Source organism: Delphinus delphis, chromosome 14, assembly GCF_949987515.2.
Source record: "Delphinus delphis chromosome 14, mDelDel1.2, whole genome shotgun sequence".
In the NCBI taxonomy this organism is placed as follows: domain Eukaryota; kingdom Metazoa; phylum Chordata; class Mammalia; order Artiodactyla; family Delphinidae; genus Delphinus; species Delphinus delphis.
The window spans coordinates 70740385-70762976 of NC_082696.1; the positions used below are offsets into that span (position 1 = coordinate 70740385).

A 22592-nucleotide genomic window follows, 5' to 3' on the forward strand; every position below is an offset into this window, starting at 1 on the left:
CTATTTAGTTGTTTTTATTCAGGCTGTAATTGTTATACTTACCTTCTGATTATCCAAAATGGTGCTAGAAACTCGGGGAGAAAATGTTAAGAATGGCATTGATTGACTGATTGATTGAAATATATATTGAGACAGCGAGACAAAGACAGAAAAAGTACCCATAATACAGTTAAAATATGCAAGTAATCATACCGTTTTTTTAGTTTAAAAGCTGGAACAATGGGAGTGTTTTTGCTTCGCTGTTCTCAGATTCTGATTATTTTTAGTAGTTGCTCCCTAGAGATGCAGGCCTTAGAAGGTTGGGTGTTCCCATGAACTTATGGGATTACTCAGAGGCAGCATTTCGAATTTGGTTTGTCCAGATATGGTCTCCTTCATGGATTCCTTTAGACCTTAACTGGTTTTATTCACATTGTATTTGACTTCATGCAGTTGAAATCTGGGATAGATTCTTCTTGGTGCCAGAAAATATCCGTCCTAAACTAATTAAGAGGAATCACACCTAAGTGCTCGATTTCCATTTTATTCATGGATCTTGGGGGAAAAAATTAAGCTTTTATATGTTTTTAATTAAACATATTTAATACCAGTATAAAAATTAAGTTAATTACTGCTTAATTCTCAAAGCTTCACAGAGTTGGTGTTAAATAACATACTCTACTACATCAAACTATCAAAATAAAAAATTGTTTAAGTTTGAAAATGGCTCGTAGGAACAACATAGAGGGAAACAACACAGAGGGACTGACACAGGAGGTGTCCCATCATATCTCCCCATAGGAACAGTACTTTGGCAGCCACCCACAGATAAAAGTGCCTTTGTGGGAGCTTTGGGATCCAGGTAAAAGGTTGCAAAGCCCAAGTGGAGCCCAAGACCAAGAACAGTTGATTTGAGAAGGCAAGCCTACTCCCAGGTGGGAGGCCTGCCAGCGCTGGTCCTGGCAACAGACCTGGAAACACTGCCATGCCCCTGTGGACTCACTACAGTCCTGTTTGGCCATGATCCTGCCACCAGTAACATCTTCCAAGGGACCAGGGAGGAGTGTACACACCCATGCCTTGGGTAACAGGCCTCCTGTCCTTGGTCTCAACTGTGGACCCTGAAACTGCCTGTGACCCAGCTCCAGCCTCTCTCAGTCATGGTCCAGGAGCAGTCCTGCCTGCCCAGGGATCCAGCAGGAGACACATCTGTCTGTGCCCCCAGAGGCAGGCCCAGTGACCTTAATCCAAGCTCAGATCCTGAAGCAGCCTTGTGACTAGGCTCCAGCCCCTCAGTCCTACCCACCCAGGGACCTTGTGGGAGACACACTCATCCATGCCCCTATGGGCAGGCCTATAGATCTTGGTCCCCACTGTGGACCTTAAAGCAACCTTCTCACTTCATTTAGCCCCACTTAGCTGCAGTCCAGGGCTAGTCTGGCCTAGCCGGAGACCCAGCAGGAGCTACACCCAGACACGTACCTGGTAACAAGCCCACCATCTCTGAACCCAACTGCACATCCTGAAGTGGACCCTTGTCCCAGCTCCAGCCCTACTAACCAAGGTCGTGAAGGCAGTCCTGTCCGCTCAGGGACCAGGAGGCAGGATCTATACCCACCCAAGCCCCTGGTAACAGGCCCACTACCATGGACACTACAGCAGACCCAGAAGCAGCCACATGACCCAGCCCCAACCCCACTCAACTGCAATCCCAGAGTCAGTATCATCAGCCCAGGGACCTGACAGGAGAAGGCCTGCCAAAACCAGTGTTTAAAAACAGGAAGAGGTGTTTGCTCCTTCAGATGCACGGACACCAACAGAGGGCTACACAGAATATGAAGAATCAGGCAAACAGACATGACACTGCCAAAGGAAACTAGTGAATCTCTAATAACTTACCCTAAATAAATGGAGATCTCTACATAGCTTGATAACAAATTAAAAATAATTATCTTTAAGAAACTCAATGAAATACAAGAGAACACAAATAGGCAACAAAATTAAGTCAAGAAAAGTACACATGAACAAAATAAGAAAATAGAAACCATAAAAGGGAACAAAACAGAAATTCTGAACAAAACAGAATACTATGACTGAACTGAAAAGAAAAACTCAGTAGAGAGCTTACTTGATCAGACAGAGTAAAGAATCAACAAACTCAAAGATAGAGTGTTAGAAAATAGCCAATTAAAGGAACAAAAAGGAAAAAAGTGATGCATACAGGACCTATGGGATGCCATAAAATTAATTAATATATGCATTATGGGAATCCCAGAAAGAGAAGAAAGTGAGAAAGAGAAGAAAGCTTATTTAAAGATAATGGCTAAAAACTTCATAAATCATGGGAGGGATATGGACATTTAAATTCATGAAGTTCAAAAGTCTCCAAGCAAGATCAATCCAAAGAATATTACCTGAGACACAGTGTTTAATCAGATTATCAGAAGTCAAAGACAAAGAGAAACTTTTGAAAACAACAAGAGAAAAGCACCTCCTCACATACAAGGGAACCCTGATAAAGCTATCAGCATATTTCTCAGCAGAAACCTTGCAGGCCAGGAGTAAGTAGCATGATATAATAAAAGTCCTGAAAGAAAAAAACTGCCAACCAAGAATACTATACCTGGCAAAGTTGTTCTTCAGAAGTGAAGGCGAGAAAAAGACATTACCTGACAAACAAAATCTGAGAGAATTCTTCACCACTAGACCTGTCTTACAGGAAATGCTAAAGGGATTTCTTTAAAATAAAACAAAAGGATGCTAAATAACAATGAGAAAATGTATGAAGGTACATCCCTTGAACAACATGAGTTTGAACTGTGAGAGTCCACTTATACACAGATTTTTTTTCCACTAAATATGTAATACACAACTAAACAATACATGGTTCGTTGAATCTGCAGAACTGTGGATATGGAGGACCAACTGTAAATGTATAGGTGGATTTTTGACTGCATGGGTGGTTGGCTCCCATAACCCCTTTGCTGTTCAAGGGTCAACTGTATCAAACTCACTGGTAAAGGTAAATTTGTCGTCAAATTCAGAATACTCTAATACTGTAAATGTAGTAGGTAAATCAGTTTTAACCCTGGTGTGAAAGTTAAAAGACAAGAGAATTTAAAATAACTAAAGCTACAATAGTTTGCTACTACATACACAATATAAAAAGATGTAGGGTGGATAATATGTGGAGAGTAGAGAAAGGTAGAGGTGTCCATACTTTTTGTATGTGATTGAAGTTAAGTTGTTATCAGCTTAAAATAGACTGTTAAAACTATAAGATGTTTTACGTAAGCCCCATGGTAAACACAAAGAAAAAAACCTCTACTAGATACTAAAAATAAAGAGAAAGGAATCAAAGCATGCCACTGAGGAAAATCATCAAGTCACAAAGGAAGAGAGCAAGAGAAGAAGAAAAGAACAAAGGAACTACAGAATGGTCAGAAAATAGTAAACAAAATGACAATAGTAAGTCCTTACCTATAAATACTGTAAATTTAAATGGATTAAATTCTCCTATCAAATAATAGAGTAGTTCAGTGGATGTTAAAAAAAACAAAAAACAAGATCCAACAATCTAGTGCCTACAAGAGACTCCTTTTAACTTTAAGGACATACATAGGCAAGGTAAAGGGATGGGAAAAGATTTGCAGTCAAAATCTATCACAAGAAACAAAGAAAATCACTCTATAATGATAAAATCAATTCATCAAGAGGGTATAAACATCAAAATATCTAAATATATAAAGCAAATATTAACAGAACTGAGGGGAGAAATAGACAACCATACAGTAATAGTGGGGGGCTTCAATATGCCAATTTCAACAATAGATAGATCATCCAGACAGAAATCAGTAAGAAAATAGCAAACTTGAATAACAGTTTACCCCACATGGACCTAATAGGCATAAACAGAAAATTTCATCCAACACAGCAGAATATACATTCTCCTCAGGTGCACACAGAACATTCTCCAGGGTAGATCATATGTTGGGACACTAAAAATTTCTTAACAAATTAAAGAAGATTGAAGTCATATCAAGTATCATTTCTGACCTTCAGTGGTATGAAACTAGAAATCAGTAACAGAAGAAAATTTTGAAAATTCGCAAATATGCGGAGATTAAATAACATACAGCCAACCAATGGATCAAAGAAGAAATCAAAAAGAAATTAAAAAGAATCTTGAGACAAAGGAAAATGGAAACACAACATATCAAAACTTACATGATTCTGCAAAAGCAGTTCTAAGAGGGACATTTATAGCGCTAAATGCCTCCATTAAGAAAAAGAAAGATCTCAAATAAACAATCTAGCTTTACATCTCACAGAACTAGACAAAGAGCAAACTTAGCCAAAAGATAGCAGAAGGGAAGACGTAATAAAGATTAGAGCAGAAGTAAATGAAATAGAGACTAGAAAGACAATAGAAAAGATCAACAAAACTAAGGGTTGGGTTTCTGAAAAGATAAAATTTCTTACAGCTAGACTAACCAAGAAAAAAAGAGCAACAACTCAAAAATAAAATTATAAATGAAAGAAGAAACATTATAGCTGATACCATAAAAATACAAAGAATCATAAGAGACTACTGTGAGCAATTTATGCCATAATTGGGTAACCTAAAAGAAATGGATAAATTCCTAGAAAGGTACAATTGACCAAGACAGAATCATGAAGAAATAGAAAATCTGAACAGACCCATGTGAAATAAGGAAATTGAAGCGGTAATCAAAAACCTCCCAGCAAAGAAAAACCCATGACCATATAGCTTCATGGGTGAATTCTACCAAACATTTAAACAGGAATTAATGCCAGTCCTACTCACACTCTTCCCAAAAAATTTAAAAGGAGGGAATACTTGCAAACTTATTTTTTGAAGCTAGTTTTACACTCATTCCAAAGCCATATACAGATACTACAAGAACATAGCTGCAAGAATCCTTCACAAAACATTAGAAAACTGAATTCAGCAGCAAATTAAAAGGGTCATACACCATGATCAAGTGGGATTTATCCCTGGGATGCAAGGATGGTTCAACATATGCAAGTGATACACACCACATTACAGAATGAAGGGTAAAAATCATATGATCATCTCAATAGATGCAGAAAAAGCACTTAACAAAATTTAATAACCTTTCATGATAAAAACTCTTAACAAATTAGGTAAATAAGGAATGTATCTCAACATAATAAAGGGCATATATGACAAGTCCACAGCTGACATGATACTTAATGATGAAAAGCTGTAACCTTTTCCTCTAAGATTAGGAACAAGACAAGGATGCCTACTCTCTCCACTTCTGTTCGACGTAGTACTGGAAGTCTAAACAAGAGCAGTTAGTCAAGAAAAAGAAATAAAATGCATCCAAATAGGAAAAGAAGAAATAAAACTGTCTCTTCAGATGACATAATCTTATATGTAGAAACCCAAAAGACTCCACCAAAAAACTGTTAGAACTAATAAACGAATTCAGTAAGTTCGGGATACACAATTTATGTACAAAAATCAACTGCATTTCTATACACTAAGAACAAACTATCTGAAAAAGAAATGAAGAAAACAATCCCATTTAGAGCAGCATCAAAAAGAATAAAATACTTAGGAATAAATTTAACCAAGAGGTGAAAAACCTGTACACTGAAAACTATAAGACATTGATGAAAGAAATTGAAGATATAAATAAATGGAACGATATCCTGTGTTCATGGATTAGAAGAATTAATATTGTTAAAATGTCCGTACTACCCAAAGTGATCTACAGATTCATTGCAATCCCTAGAAAAATTGTAATGGCCTTTTCCTATTAATAGAAAAAAAATTTTGTGTTCATACAGACCACAAAAGACACCAAATAGCCAAAGGAATCTTGAGGAAGAAAAATAAGGCTGGAGGCATCAAACTTCCTGAAATCAACCTATATTTCAAAGCTATAGTAACCAAAATGGGATGGTACTGGCATGAAAACAGACACCTCAACCAACAGAACAAGAGAATAGAGAGCCCAGAAATAAACCCATGCATATTCAGTTAGCTAACCTTTGACAAGGAAGCCAAGAATACACAACAGGGAACAGATAGTCTCTTTAATAAATGGTGTTGGGAAAACTAGATATCTATGTGCAAAAGAATGAAATTGGAACCTTATCTTACATCATACACAAAAATTAACTCAAATGGATTAAAGACTTAAATACAAGATCTGAAACCGTAAAACTCCTTGAAGAAAACAGGGAAAAAACTCCTAGACATTGGTCTTAGCAGTGAATTTTTTTATTTGCCACCAAAAAACACAGGCAACAAAAGCAAAAATAAGCGAGTAAGACCACATTCAAACTAAAAAACTTCTACACAGCAAAGGAAACAACAAAATAAAAGTGCAGCCTGTGGAATGGGAGAAAATATTTGTAAAAAAAAAAAAAAAAAAACCCAAATAACTTGATTTTAAAATGGGCAAAGGACATAAATAGACATTTTCCAAACAAGGTATGCAAATGGCCAAAAAGTATATGAAAAGGTGTTCACTGTCATTAATCATTAGGAAAATGCAAATCAGAACCACAGAGATAGCACCCCACACTTGTTAGGATAACTGTTATCAAAAACACAGGAGATAACAAGTGTTTGGTGAGGGAGTGGAGAAAAGGGAACCATTATTCATTGTTGCTGGAGATGTAAATTGGTGCAGCCATTATAGTTTATTTTTTATTTATTTTTATTTTTAAATTTTTTTTATTGGAGTATAATTGCTTTACAATGTTGTGTCAGTTGCTGCTATACAACATAGTGAATCAGCTATACGTATACATATATCCCCATATCCCCTCCCTCTTGAGCCTCCCTCCCACCCTTCCTATCCCACCCCTCTAGGTCATCACAAAGCATTGAGCTGATCTCCTTATGCTATACAGCAGCTTCCCACTAACCATCCGTTTTATGTTTGGTAGTGTATATATTTCAATGCAACTCTCTCACTTCATCCCTACTTCCCCTTCCCCATGCCAAGTCCTCAAGTACGTTCTTTACGTCTGCGTCTTTATTCCTGCCCTGCCATTAGGTTCGTCAGTACCATTTTTTTAGATTCCATATATGTGCTTTAGCATATGGTATTTTTCTCTTTCTGACTTACTTCCCTCTGTATGACAGACTCTGGGTCCATCCACCTCGTTACATATAATTCAATTTCGTTCCTTTTTGTGGCTGAGTAATATTCCATTGTATGTATATACCACATCTTCTTTATCCATTCACCTGTCGATGGATATTGAGGTTGGTTCCATGTCCTGGCTATTGTAAGTAGTGCTGCAGTGAACATTGTGGTACATGTATCTTTTTGAATTATGGTTTTCTCAGGGTATATGCCCAGTATATGCCCAGTGGGATTGCTGGGTCATATGGTAATTCTATTTTTAGTCTTTTAAGGAGCCTCCATACTGTTCTCCATAGTGGCTGTACAACCATCATGGGAAAAATATAGAGGTTCCTCAAAGAATTGAAAATAGAACTGTCACATGATTCACCAGTCTCACTTCTGGATGGATGGAGATCTGCACCCCCATGTTCATTACAGCATTATCCACAATAGCCAAGATATAAAAATAACCTAAGTGTCTGTCAACAGACAAAAGGATATAAAAGAAACCCATTGTATATGTTCAATGGAATATTAATTATTTAGTCCTTTAAAAAGAAGTCCTCCTATTTGTTACAGTACGGATGAACATGGAGGACATTATGCTAAGTGAATAAACCAGGCACAGAAAGACAAATATGTATGATCTCACTTCTGTGTGAAATCTAAACTCATAGATGCAGAAAGTAGAAGGGTGGTTGCCAGAGGCTGGTGGTGGGCGACGGAGGGCAGGGCATGGAATGGGAAGACGGTCAAAGGGTACAAAGGGTCAGTTGTAAGATGAATAAGTTTTGGAGATCTTATATACAGTATGGTTACCATATTTAATAATACTGTATCGTATACTTAAAATTTGCTGAGAGTGAATCTTAAGTATTTGCACTACAAAAATACAGTAACTATGTGAGATGATAGATGTGTTAATTTGATTGTGGTAATCTTTTCATAATGTATATGTACATCAAATCATCACATTGTGCATCTTAAATATATACAATTTTTATATGTCACTTATACCTCCATAAACCTGAAGGGGGTGGGGAAAAACAGCACTGGTAAAAGACATTAACTGGCTGATGAGGAAACCGGTAAGATGATAAAGCTGGCTCAAAGAGCGTTTTGAGGAACTGGGTATTTATAGACATTTGAAAGGAAATGTTAAAATAAGATGGCTAGGTTAAGTACAAAACTGGTTAATGTCCAGTAGAGCAGTAAAAATCATGTCTTGAGGTTATCTTTTCTCCCAGACAGAACATCACTAGCAGACAAGAACTGTAACTCAGTATATCATTTCAGAATCAGAGTCCTTAATTAACAGTTAAATTGCAGCATCAAATGAAGATACATTTCCACAGGTAATTAAATAATCCTTGGGTGAGTTTGGTAGACATTGGCAATATAACATCAACACTACCTGCTATGATCTCTTGGTTTTATTTCCAAGTTTTTGTGGTAACAAAGTAAGCAAAAATAACTACTTGTGAAACAGAGTTGCTAACTATATTTATAAGCATTTAAATATTGGTGCTTTTCCATTTAAATACTTAAAACTTCTCCTTTGTTGAAACGTTCAACTCCTAAGCCTATAGCTATCATTTTCTTAATAAAAATTTTCTTTCAGCTACTCTTAACTTTATTAAATTTCAATTGGTAAAGGAAAATATTTTTGTTGAAGAGATTTTATAAGGGCCTTCTGGTTTTCATGTTTTTTCATTCTGAGCTTCATCTTTCAGAAATGTTTGATTATTTCAGTTTACTAATAATTTTCATTGCCACGGTATCTTATACAGTGTATCATGTTTTCCTATTTATTTAAGAATGCTTCAAATCCATATCCTTAAATCAGGTTTTCTCTGCCATAAAATTCATATAAATGACTTTCATAGAACTTTTATAATTTAAAATTTAGTATTAATTATAAATTTGTAGGGTTATACAAAATTTTTTTTCAGTATTATATGAATGTGTTAACTCTAATTCTCTCAACTAATTAAATCAGTAGATTGTTCACACTGTAATTTTTAGAACTTATTAAACATTTAGTTGTTTAGTGATTTAGAACTTGAATGAATAAACAGTGAAATTGTAAACTGTCTCCTTTCACTGTATTCTCCAGCATCAAGCTGAAGAGAAATTGTGTCCTTTTTGTTTGATTGGTTTGTTTGGCACCAAAATAATAATAAATGAAAAAGAAAATCCCTTGGTGAAATCTTTTTAAATTGCATTGTAACATTTTTATTTATATTCATCTTCAAGTACTTTTTTCTAAGACACATTATAAGGAATAAGTTATAATAACCAACTTTATTATAACACATTTCAGTCTTTACTTGTTAGGACTAAATAACTATTGATGATTGAAACATTGAGGTGTCAGTGGATATAGAAGAAAGCAGATTAGTGTGGTTTTAACCAGGGCTGTGCAGTGTGGACCCGCAGTTTGTGCCTTGCCCAAAGGCAGGGCGAGAGGCCTGAAATTCAGCCTGCTTTCTGCTAGCCAAGCTGTGGGCTTTTTTCGTACTTGAGGAAGAAGTGCTTTTCCTGTTCCAACCTGCTGGCCCAACGGGAGCACTTTTTTATAATTAGTACAAAACGCATTATAGTGTATGAAAATGTTGGCTTAGGACCTGATGGTTAGCATTAGTCTTTTGTCTCAACAAAATATCTACAGCTCCTTTCATAGCAGTAGAAAAGTCAGCTGGGGAGAAAAATACTAATAAGTAAATTCTCTCATTCCTAAGCAAAACAGTAAAAATTATAAGCCTTAAGAAATTCAAGCAGGGAATTCCCTGGTGGTCCAGAGGTTAGGACTCAGCGCTTTCACTGCCAGGGCCCAGGTTCAGTCCCTGATCGGGGAAAATAAGATCCCACAAGCCCGCGCACACGGCCAAAAAATTAAAAAATAAAATATGTATCTTATTTAAAGAAAGAAATTCAAGTAAACTTGTGAAATATGAAATTGATAAATGTTACCTTCAGGTACATTTATCCTATAGGTACCCAGTCGTATTTGAAGAGGTGCTAAATTGTTACCAGTATGTTTTCGCTCATTTGACTAAGCAAAAAATTAAATACTTAAAACCACTTTCTCATTCTTGTTTGATAAGATCACTTCACTATTATTGTAGTTTATTTGAATTTTGTGTAACTAGATGGTAAAATGCAAACTCTGAAACTCTTTAGACCTATTTGGACGTTCTTATCCAACCATAGTGATAGAGGATTTCATTTTCAAATGACTATGGCTACATCAGTTGTTTACAGATTTCTCTTGGGGGTTCTGGGTATGGATGAATATTGCCATTTTAGGGGACGTATTGTAAAGGATAGTATTTCTTGTCATTGGTGTAAACCAAATTTTAGCAAATTCATATTTTAGTAAATTTAATTTAAATAGTGCATATTCCATGTGGCATTCTGCCAGCCAGTAATGAACCTGGAAGAATACAGAGTGCTTTTAAAATTCCTACCTTTCTCCCCATAAAAGGGAGAGTGTTTTTTTCCTTCATAATAAATTCACCTCTCTGCACAAACAAATGAGTGTGTGTGTGTTGTACTTCTATGCATCTTAGAAGTGGAAAATGCGTAATTTTTTATTGTAAATGCTTGAAATGAAATTTCTACTTTTTGAGAAATACAGAATTACTGCTAGGGTTTAATTAGAGTTAATAGACTTAATAGAAGTTAATTTACACATGCTGGAACGCTCATCAATATTATGTGATCACATGACTTTAATAGTTTCCATGAGAAATATTAGCTACAGTACAAGCAGTTTTTGTGACCCATATTACCATTTGCTTGTTAATTAGATCTGGGGGGGCACATCTGCAGGCTGTCTTCAAACACATTCATGTGTACACACACACACACACATGCTCTCTCTGAAAGATTTATAGAAGCTTTGAAATTCACAGTCCTATAATGAAAAATTATTTAACTTAAATGTTAGTTATTGCTATTTTTTATTGAAGTATAATTGACATGCAACATTATATTAGTTTCAAGTGTACAACATAGTGATTCAACATTTATACACATTGTGAAATGATGACCACAATAAGGCTAGTTACCATCTAAGCTATTGCTATTATTAACTCTTATTATTGAGCATTTGATATGTTCTTGGTATGGGCGAGCACTTAAATAAATTAACACATTTAATCTTCATAAAAACATGAAAAGTTCAGCTCCATCTCACAGCACAATATAGATTTCCTTGTTCATTTAGTTGTAGCTCTGTTTCCTTGGTTACAGGGAATATTTTCTAGCAATTTCTATAATACAAACAACTCTGATTATGTACTACTTGCAAATGGATTGAACTCTTATGCTGAAGTGGGGTTTTTTTGTATAGTTTAATCCTCTATAAAAAGTAGCAGTTTTGAGAATATTTAATAACCATCCTCATCATCTTGTAATAGGGACTTGCTTTTATAGTAGAGAAAATTTTGCGTAAAACAAGGAATATATAACATAAATTATATTTCATCTAGAAAATTAAGATTTTGGAGACTAACACGTGTGGTTTCCAAGAGTGGAAAAAATTTTCAACATCAGTTATCCACCAATATGCTTAATCATCGTACATTTTCCTAGGAAATTTTACTTTCCATCTTCCATCGTATCATTCTCATCACCCTCCATCTGAACAAAACACTAGTTAAGAGCAAGGAACTAATATTTTAATCTTTCATACCTCTTTTTAAAATCTTTTTAACTCTCTCTTCTTCTAGTACACATAAACAGTCTTCTCCTTTCTCACTTACCAAATGTATGAAATAAATTACCTGTCCCCTGTGATAGACAATGAGAGGTCTGGAAGTAGACAATGAGAGGTCTGGAAGCTGTTAAATCACATGGCTCTTAGCTCTTCTGCTAAGTCACACTGCAGCTTGAAGTAGCCATTGATAAGGGCAGGGCTAAGGAGAGCCCCACCAACGCCAGGAGAAAAGAGAATCCAATCTCTCTGGCTTCTGATGACCCACTTTGGTTTCTAATGAATATTTTTATTTATATTTTTTATTTTTTTAACATCTTTATTGGAGTATAATTGCTTTATGATGGTGTGTTAGTTTCTGCTTCATAACAAAGTGAATCAGTTATACATATACATATGTTCCCATATCTCTTAGGACTTAGGACTGTAGAGTAACAGTTGTATTGGGCCAGGTCCGGTTGGCTTGAGGAATGATTGGAAGGACCTTCTACTTCTCAGGATTTGGGACCTGGACACCTAACAGCAGAAAATACCCTAGCCCTACGTCAGCTATTCACTAGGCGTACATTCTAAAATTTAAAAACTATTTCTAATGTCAAGAGCTCTATGTGCTATAATTTTCTAATGTTGCTATGAAATATGTAAGATTTAGTTTTAGGAAGAGCCTTGATTGCATAGTTAAATTAATATGATAATTTTTTTCTTCCAGTTTTGTTGAGACATAATTGATGTACAGCACTGTAAGTTTAAGGTGTCCAGCATAATGATTTGACTTGCATACATCATGAAATGATGACCACAATAAGTTTAAGTGAACATCCATCATTTCATAGAGATACAAGATTTAAAAAAGAGAAATTTTTATTCCTTGTGATGAGAACTCTTAGGATTTACTCTCTTAACAACTTTCATATATAGCATATATAGCATGGTGTTGATTATGTTTGTGATGTTGTATATTATACCCCTAGTACTTTTTTATCTTATGACCGGAAGTTGGTATGTTTTCACTGCCTTCATCAAACTCCTTCATTCTTCCCCTGCCTCTGATAACCACAAATCTGACCTCTGTTTCTATGCATTTGTTTGTTTGTTGTTTTGAACTATAATTGACCTACAACACTGTTAGTTCCCATTACATAACATAGTGATTCAGTATTTCTATACATTTCAAAATCATCACCACCGTAAGTCTAGTTACGATCCATCACCATACAAAGATAGTACCTATTAATGACTGTATTCCCCACAATACATTTCATCCCCATGACTCATTTATTTTGCAACTGGAAGTTTATACCTCTTAATCTCCCTCACCTATTTCTCTCCTACCCCTGAACCCCTCCCCTCTGGCAACCACCTGTTTGTTCCCCAAATCTGTGATTCTGCTTCTGTTTTGTTGTGTTTGTTCATTTGGTTTGTTTTGTAGATTCCACATATAAGTGAAATCATACAGTATTTGTCTTCCTCTGACTTATTTCACTTAGCATAATCATCTCTAGGTCCATTCACATTGTTGCAAATGGCAAATATGGCTAAGTAATATTCCATTATCTATATGTAGACACACACCACATCTTCTTTATTCATCTAGTGATGGGCACTTAGGTTGTTTCCATATCTTAGCTATTATAAATAATGCTGCAGTGAACATAGGGGTGCATGTATCTTTTCTAATTAGTGTTCTGATTTTCTTTGGATAAATACCCATGAATGGAATCGCTAGATCACGTGGTAGTTCAATTTTTAATTTTTTGAGGAATCTGTATACTGTTTTCCATAGTGGCTGCACCAGTTTACATTCCCACCAACAGTGCATGAGGGTTCCTTTTCATCACATTCTCGCCAACACTTGTTATTCATTGTCTTTTTGATAATAGCCAGTCTAGCAGGTGCGAGGTGATATCTCACTGCAGTTTTGATTTTAATTTCCCTGATGATTAGTGATGTTGCACATCCTTTCACGCGTCTGATAGCTATCTTGTATGTCTTCTTTGGAAAATGTCTACTCAGGTCCTTTGCCCATTTTTAAATCAGGTTGTTTGCTTTTTTGATGTTGAGTTGTATGAGTTATTTGTGTATTTTACATATTAACCCCTTGTTGGATATATCATTTTCAAATATCTTCTCCCATTCAGTAGGTGGCCTTTTCATTTTGTTGATCGTTTCCTTCACTGTGCAAAAGCTTTCTAGTTTGATGCAGTCCCATTTGTTTGTTTTTGCTTTTGATTCCCTTGCCTGAGGAGACATATTCAGAAGAATATTACTAAGACCAGTGTCAAAAGTGTACTGCCTATGTTTTCTTCGAGAAGTTTTATGGTTTCCGGTCTTACATTTAAGTCTTTAATCCATTTTTTTTTTTTTTTTTTTTTTTGCGGTACGCGGGCCTCTCACTGTTGTGGCCTCTCCCACTGCGGAGCACAGGCTCCAGACACGCAGGCTCAGCGGCTATGGCTCACGGGCCCAGCCGCTCCGTGGCATGTGGGATCTTCCCGGACCAGGGCACGAACCCATGCCCCCTGCATCGGCAGGCAGACTCTCAACCACTGCACCACCAGGGAATCCCTGCGCCACCAGGGAAGCCCTCCATTTTTAACTTACTATTATACATGGTGTGAGAAAGTAGTCCAGTTTGATTCTTTTACCTGTAGCTGTCCAGTTTTCCTAACATCATTTATTGAAGAGGCTGTCTTTTCCCCATTGTATATTGTTGCCTTCTTTGTTGTAGATTAATTGCCATATAAGTGTGGATTCACTTTCTGATAGTTCACTCTTAATGTATAGAAACTCAACAGGTTTCTGTATATTAATTTTGTATCCTGCAACTTTACTGAATTCATTGTGAGGTCTAGTCGTTTCTTTGGTGGCGTCTTTAGGATTTTCTATGTATGGTATCATGTCTTCTGCAAAGAGTGACAGTTTTACTACTTCCTTTCCACTTTGGATTCCTTTCATTTCCTTTTCTGATTGTATGATTGCTATGGCTAGGAGTTCTAATGCTATGTTGAAGAAAAGTGGCAAGAGTGGGAATCTTTCCCTTATTCCTGATCTTAGAGGAAAAGCTTTCCGCTTTTCACTGTTGAGTATGATGTTAGCTGTGGGTTTGTCACATGTGGCCTTTATTATGTTGAAGTATGTTCCTTCTGTACCTCCTTTGTTGAGAGTTTTTATCATAAATGGATGTTGAATTTTGTCAGAAGATTTTTCCCCGTCTATTGAGATGATCATATGAGTTTTATTCTTCAGTTTTTTGTATCACATTGATTTGTAGGTATTGAACCATCCTTACATCCCTGGGATAAATCCCACTTGATCATGATGTATGCTCCTTTTACTGTATTGTTGGATTTGGTTTACTAATAGTTTGTTGAGGATTCTTGCATCTATGTTCATCAGTGATATTGGCCTGCAATTTTCTTTTTTTGTGATATCTTTATCTGGTTTTGGATCAGGGTGATGCTGGCCTTGTGGAATGAGTTTGGAAGTGTTCCTTCCTCTGCAGTTTTTGGGAGTAGTTTCAGAAGGATAGGTGTTAGCTCTTCAATAAATATTTGGTAGAATTCACCTGTGAAGCCGTTTGGTCCTGTACTTCTGTTTGTTGGGAGTTTTTTCTTATTACTGATTCAATTTCATTACTGAACTGTTTGTATTTTCTATTTCTTCCTGATTCAGTATTGGGAGATTGTCCATTTCTTCTAGGTTGTCCATTTTTTGGGCATATAATGGCTTGTAGGACTCTCTTATGATCCTTTGTATTTCGTGGTGTTGGTTGTAGGTTCTCCTTTTTCATTTCTGATTTTATTGATTTGGATCCTCTCTCTTTTTTTCCTTGATGAGTCTGGCTAAAGGTTTATCAATTTTGTTTATTTTTTCAGAGAACCAGCTCTCAGTTTCATTGATCTTTTCTATTGCTTTTTTTTAGTCTCTATTTCATTTATTTCTGCTCTGATCTTTGTGATTTCTTTCCTTCTTCTAACTTTCTTGTTTGTTTGTTCTTCTTTTTATAGTTCTTTTATGTGTAAGGTTAGGTTGTATTTGAGATTTTTCTAGTTTTCTGAGATAGACTTGTATTGCTATAAACTTCCCTCTTAGCCTTGTTTTTGCTACTTTCCATGGATTTTGGATCACTGTATTTTCATTTTCATTTGTCTCCAGGTATTTTTTTATTTCCTCTTTGATTTCTTCAGTGATCCATTTGTTTAGTAACGTATTGTTCAGCCTTCATGGGTTTGTGTTTTTTGAAGATTTTTCTTGTAGTTGATTTCTAGTCAAGGCATTTTGGTTGGGAAAGATGCCTGATATGATTTCAGTCTTCTTAAACTTACTGAGGCTTCTTTTGTTGCCCAGCATATGATCTATCCTATAGATTGTTCCATGTGCTCTTGAAAAGAATGTGTATTCTGCTGCTTTTGGATGGAATGTTTATATACATAAATTCATATATTAAAAAATATATATATATATAAGTCCATCTAATCCAATATGTAGTTTAAGGCCAATGTCTCCTTATTGATTTTCTGTGTGGATCTGTCCATTGATGTAAGTGGGGTGTTAAAGTCTCCTACTCTTACTGTGTTACCGTCAGTTTCTCCCTTTATGTCTGTTAATGTTTGCTTTATGTATTTAGGTGATCCTATGTTGGGTGCATATATATTTAAAATTGTTATATTTTCTTCATTAATTGATTCCTTTATCATTGTGTAATGTCTTTCTTTGTCTCTTGTAACAGTCTTTATTTTAAAGTCTATTTTGTCTCACTTAAGTATTGCTACCCTGACTTTTCATTTCCCTTTACATAGAATACCTTTTTCCATCCCCTCACTTTCAGTCTGTGTGTCTTTATATCTAAAGTAATTATTTTTAATGTCAAATTTATGTTTCTCAATCTTTTAAATGTCTTCTAGAACTTTTGGTTTACTGAGTTCCCATATGGCTTTTAAGGCTCTGAAAAAAATAGCTCCCTAATGAGTTTTGATAAAGTTTCTTCATGATTAAAATAAATTTCCAGTAACATTCATGAATTTGAATGTGATCCCTGAGATGTATCACATGACTGAGAGTAGAAGAATGCCATTGGACACTATAAATGTTTAACCTAACATCATAGTACAGTTAAAAATAATCCCTCCTAGGCTTTTTATTTAGAATGCCAACTGTAATCCCACTGTTGGTCACTAAGTCTGAACCTCCCATTGGAATGCTGACCTCAGAAGGGCTGAAAAGTTTGGATGCTGTATAATCTCTCACATTCTTCTTAAAAATAATTTTCATATGTTGTCACATAATGTTTATAAATTAGAGATTATATATTGAACTGAAAAACACCTGGTAATGTGAAACTTACAAAGAAGAAAATAGTTTAAGTTAGAGTTTCTTTTTTCTAACCCCTAAACTTGCATTCAGCTTAGTATGTTCCATAGTCAAACTATAGCCATTGTAAAGCCTCTATTCATGCTCTGGTATGACACATCAAATAAAGAGGATCAATAAAATTCAATTAACTATGGTTTCTTCAGAATTGACAACTACAGTATAATGAAATCAACCAAAGCAGATGAAATGGTAAATCTGATAAGAAATCGATTGAGTTTGTCAAAGTTGTTTAGACCTAGCTTAAGGTAAGTCTCTTGACCTCCCTTGCTCTCAGTTTTCCCATCTATGAAGTTGGAAAGTTGATCTAGAGGATCTCTAAGGTCCATTCCAGCTCAAAAGTTCTATGGTAATAATAGGTAATACATTTATTTTTTAAATTTCAAATGGTCCAGAAAGGTACATAAAGCTAAAATTTCTTCAGTTAGTGCCTCACCCTGCTTGGACATTGGTGTGGTTGAAAGTTTCAGCTTTGTCTCTTATTTCTTCATATGCTGACCCGTGGACATCGATAGACCTTTTGGGAGAGGGTGAGTAAAACTTTATTTGTAAACTTCTGTTTCGAGAGACTTCCATATCTTAATAACTGTCCTCACTTTGATCATTTGGAGCCTGGTATATCTTTTGTCCTTTCCTTTTCTTCTCTTCCATTTGTTCTCTGTCTCTGGTGCGACATAGATTCTCTGGCTGCACTTTCCTCTGTTCCCTCCGAAGCACAGATTTCAGATCCGTTCGCACCAGAACCTACTCCTCCTGCTACAGCTGCTGAAATTGCAACTACTTCAGCCTCTGCCTCAACTACTACAACTGTCACTGCTGTCACTGCTGAAGTGGATCTCTTTGGAGGTTAGTCAGTCGCATCACTTTTCTTTTATTTTCCTTCCAGGATTGCTAGCGTTAAAGCATTTAAATCTTTTACATGATAGAACATGGCAGATAGATAGAACATGCATGGCAGAGTGTTTAACTACTTTTAAAATGTTTATTCATATATATTTATCTTTGCTCAGTTTGTCAACTTCATATTCATTTAATTTTAGTGATTATAGAGCAAAGGTTGCAAATGCTTTGGACCTCTTCAATTTTCTCCTTTTTGCGAAGTTAGGATTTAAGCTGCTATTAGAACTCTTGTCCCGTATATGCTCCAGCCCTGCAGTATCTATAATAGTGGTACCAGATCTTTCTATCATATTTAGAATTGGTTTTTGGCATTTTTTTAGATTTGAACTAGCTGAGAGAAAAAAATGTTTGGGGAACATGAGAGGAGAAATCCTGGCCTAAGTTGTTTTTTAAGATTTAGGAAAAAAAAAATCACCTAAGTGGAGTTCAGATCTAGAGGTCTCTGAAGAGAGGTTAGGGATATGTCCATTTTTGCAACTTTTTAAGCTTGTTCTGTCCAAGCAAAAACTTGGATCATCTTTGGCTTCAGAACTTTGAGAGATCACTGGAGTCGGCACTTGCAACGCTGATTGAAAACAGGTTTATATCAGACTTTGAAACGATTGTCTGAAAATATTTTTTCCATGCAAATGTAAATTCTGACACAGAGTTGATTTACAGCTGTAAGCTTCAGTCAAATATCCTACACTCTGTCAATATAGTATGTCTGGACCTGATGAACCATCTGAAACCAGTTTATTTACATCTTCCCATTTTGAGTGGTGCTAATGTCCAAACCTGGAGAAGTGCTCATTTCACACGTGCACATTGAACAGTGTTATAGTCATCATAGTTTTGTGTTTCTTCGTTACAGTATAACATCTTTCCCAGGGCGTTTTGAGAGTATGGTAAAGAAATTGGAGGAAGCAAATGATAAGGGGTGGGGGCAGCAGAGATTTGGCAGGCTCTGGTGGAGTTAACGTATTCCCCTGGGAACATACACTTACACACTGTCACATACCACTGTGCAACATGCAGTGCCCCAGTCTCTGAGGCTTGCCAATGTTGTCTAAGACAAGGAATACTCAGCGGGACACAGCATCGTTGCCTCTGTTTCATGCGGGGAATTTGCTCCTGCCTTGCTGCACTGCCATTCTGTTGCTCTTCCAAATCTATTATAGGAGAAATCCGGGGGTTTTTTTGTTTGTTTTTTAAAGTAGGAGAAGGGATTTGCATACTCTTGAATAATTTATTATGAGGAGTCATCCACTAGAGAAAGTTAGTCTTTCAGTTATGCCTCTGTAACTTTTGAGACCAGAAATTAAAATATTAGCTTAAATTTATAAAAACCAACTTCTTCACCCCATCCTTCCTACCTCCATTATTGGTCTTGAGTATGGATGGTTTCTCATAGGCTTATGTTCAGAGAAAAATTCAAGGAAAATATGGACGGGTTGGATAACAATTTTGTACATAAGCATTTTTATTCCTTTAGCTATTTAGATTTTTGTTTTTCAGTCCATTTTAAGGAGCTTAATTGCCTATAAGAAATCAGTCAACTCCATCTTGCTTCTCTCATGGTCCTGCCTAAGATATTTCTTGGAAATATTCTTTGTGCCGTTATGCTGTTTGTGTTAATCATTTATTACTGCTTTGATGACAGTCATCAAGCAGAAGAATCTGTATATTTGAGAATATTTTCGTGATGTCAGTCTTTCTACCCTGAAATACAAACTTAAAAGGTCAGTACTGTAGAAAATCATATAATTTAATGCCAAAGAATGGAGGCTGTCCTTTAATTTCACCAATACCCTTTCTAGTCATCTGGATGGAGGATAAGTAAAGATGAGTACATCTGCAAATCTCATCACAATTATTTTTACTAATCTTTATAGTTCTGTAAACTGTCTCCCGGCCTCTGATAGCTATAAAATCTCTATCTTTTATGTTCAGAAATCTATATGTGTCACTGTCTGTCTTGTAGTTTTCAGTGATACCCCCTGATTTCTTTCGTGTTCTTTATGGATTTATAAGGAATCATTTAGAGGTAAGATTTTAAATTAAAACTTAAACTAAAATCTCTTTGGTCGTGTTGTGTGGCCATTTTTTAAAAATTTTGTATCTCTAAAACGGGCAAGTGGTAGAACTTTTGAATAATAAGAGCACCAGTTATTTATATGACTTTAAAATATGCCCCTTTGAGGTTTTATGTAGCATATATAGCAGTATTAAGTAGATTTCTTTAGAAATAAGCTTAATGAATTTTAATTTCTGAATAATGGCTAATTGTTTAATTTCAGGAATATGAAATACTGAAATGTTAAATTTTTCTATGTATTTTAGTCTTGTATTTTCATTACAAATTTGAAAAATACGGAGTGTCTGTTATTTTAAAATACTCAGATTGATACCCACATAATGTTTTAGTCGTTTCATGTAAGTCATTAAAAAAAAATTTTTAGAAACATTATATTTACTAAATGCTTATTTTTTTAAAGGGAACTTTTAAGAAATGAAATCTGCCTTCTGCCTTCTGGGGTCAGGCAGAACAGGACTGCAAGGCAGTGTTATGCTTTAAAAATTTAGTAAAACTTACAGATATTGATAAAGATAAAACACAGAATCCTTAAAGGCATTCTGTTTTTCACTGATGCAAAACTCTACTAACAACAGCACATTCGTTTGTAACAATACAGTTTTTTTCTAAGGAGTGCAATGCTAAATTGATGCTAATTCCTCTACATGTTCACCGGGGTACCCTTTCAGTCAACTGTTAATTTGTGCGCAGGCCTCCATGATGGTAGGCTGTGAGCACAGAACCAAGTGGCTGGAAAACCAAAGAACTTGCCTCCCAAACCTGACTTCATTTGAACAAGTTGGTTAACCAAGTTCATCAATCTTCCTTAACACCAATACTTAAATATAAGCAATTACAACTAGATTTCATGTAAGAGTCTTATAATCTGGGACCTTTGGGGAAGAAAATGAACTGGAATGGTGACTCTTGGGCTCAAGACGCTGAGAATGATTGAAACCTTTGTGCCGAGTATGTGATTTAAAGATGGTGTGTGTGCCTGGAGAAGACAGGGAGAGGAGTTCAGGCTGGAGAAGACAACAGCAGTTAAGAAATTTTTACAAAGGTAGTCAGTCACATGATAAAAAATGAGGGAGAAAATTCTTCCTAGATTGCCAGAAGGAAGAGAAGGCTAGTCTGCAGCAGTGTCAGAGACTGGTTTGCTGAGTAAGGCTGGACTGAGTCCATAACAGTAGAAAAGCAGGAACATGCATTTCCTGGAAGTAGCACTGGTTGGTAATGGGCAGAATGTAGACCTGAACTGCAAATGGGTAACAAGGGAATGAGAACTAGATTGGAGATTGCTTTAGCTTTCAGTGCTGGAAGGATAATGCTGCCATCGATGATGAAAGAAAGCTGGGTAGCTAAGAAATTTTGCTGTTTTTTTAAACAAAATCAAAATTATCTTATTGTCTCTGACAGTCCCGGGGAGTCTAGTGGGCTCAGCTGGATGGTTGTCTCTCAGAGTCCCTTTCGTGGCTACAGTCAGACAGTGGCTGTGGGGCTGGGGTTATCCAGTCTCACTCATTCACATCTCCATCAAATGGGCTGGGAACACTTACCAGCTCGGGGCTGGAGCAGCTGGGGCTCCTTTGTTTAGGAGAAGTGTTGACAGTTGATGAGTTAAGTTCACAATGTTTAGTTTCAGAGAAGCATTAAAAGGAGATGTCTTGCTGACCGGGAATGGAGGGACACCACCTCTCCTAAAGATATAGCTACAAATATGGGTTTCACCTACGTACACAGAAATCATAATTAAGGAGGCCAGCCTGTGAATATTTGTTTGAACTCTAGCACTGATATAACTGGTGCTTATTCCATCCTGCAAGGAGGGGACAGTATAGTAGAATGTGGCACAGTTCATAACAGTAGACCCCGCCACTTGACGGACCTTGGTCACATCCTCAGACTTTACAAGTTTCTGTTCTCTTATCTACAAAGTGGAGATGATAAAACCTATATCACAAGAAAGTTGGAGGAATTAAATTTAATAACGCAAATAAAATATTTACACAGCGACTGGCACATAAATAGTGACTGCTATTACTGTTTCTATTACTTCCAATGGGATTACCATCAGTTCCAAATTTTCTAAGAATGAAAAGAAAGAAAACAGACCTGACAAAATATTTTCAGCCCTCCCATCCTCCTCTTAGAGTTTTCTTGTGGTCTTCTGCCCCAGCTGTTAGGGCTTTCAAGTTGCTCTAAGTCCTCTGTGATAGTATTCTTAGCATGGCATCTGAGGAGGTGTGTCTGTCCTATCCCCTGGTGTGTTTTTCCTACTCCATTATTATTATTCAGCCTCTCCCCTGACTGCCCTCTACTCAGATCATATATATATTCCCTCAGTGTAGCTGTGGGAAGCAGTCAAATCAAGCTGTAACATATGCTTGTCCCCTTGTCCCTTCTAGGGGTATTTGTGTTTTTGTAAAGG

General features: G+C 36.2%; 1 protein-coding gene across 5 annotated transcripts in view; it reads left to right on the plus strand.

Moving 5' to 3' along the window:
* The window catches only part of SNAP91 (synaptosome associated protein 91), a 159081-nt gene that overhangs the window by 97304 nt on the left and 39185 nt on the right, over window positions 1–22592 (plus strand). For all 5 annotated transcript variants that reach the window (XM_060030276.1, XM_060030274.1, XM_060030278.1 and 2 more), the window contains exons 14-15: window positions 17721–17735; window positions 17884–18051. In XM_060030276.1, coding sequence (XP_059886259.1) covers window positions 17721–17735; window positions 17884–18051 — 183 coding nt within the window. The remainder of the gene's footprint in view (window positions 1–17720; window positions 17736–17883; window positions 18052–22592) is intronic.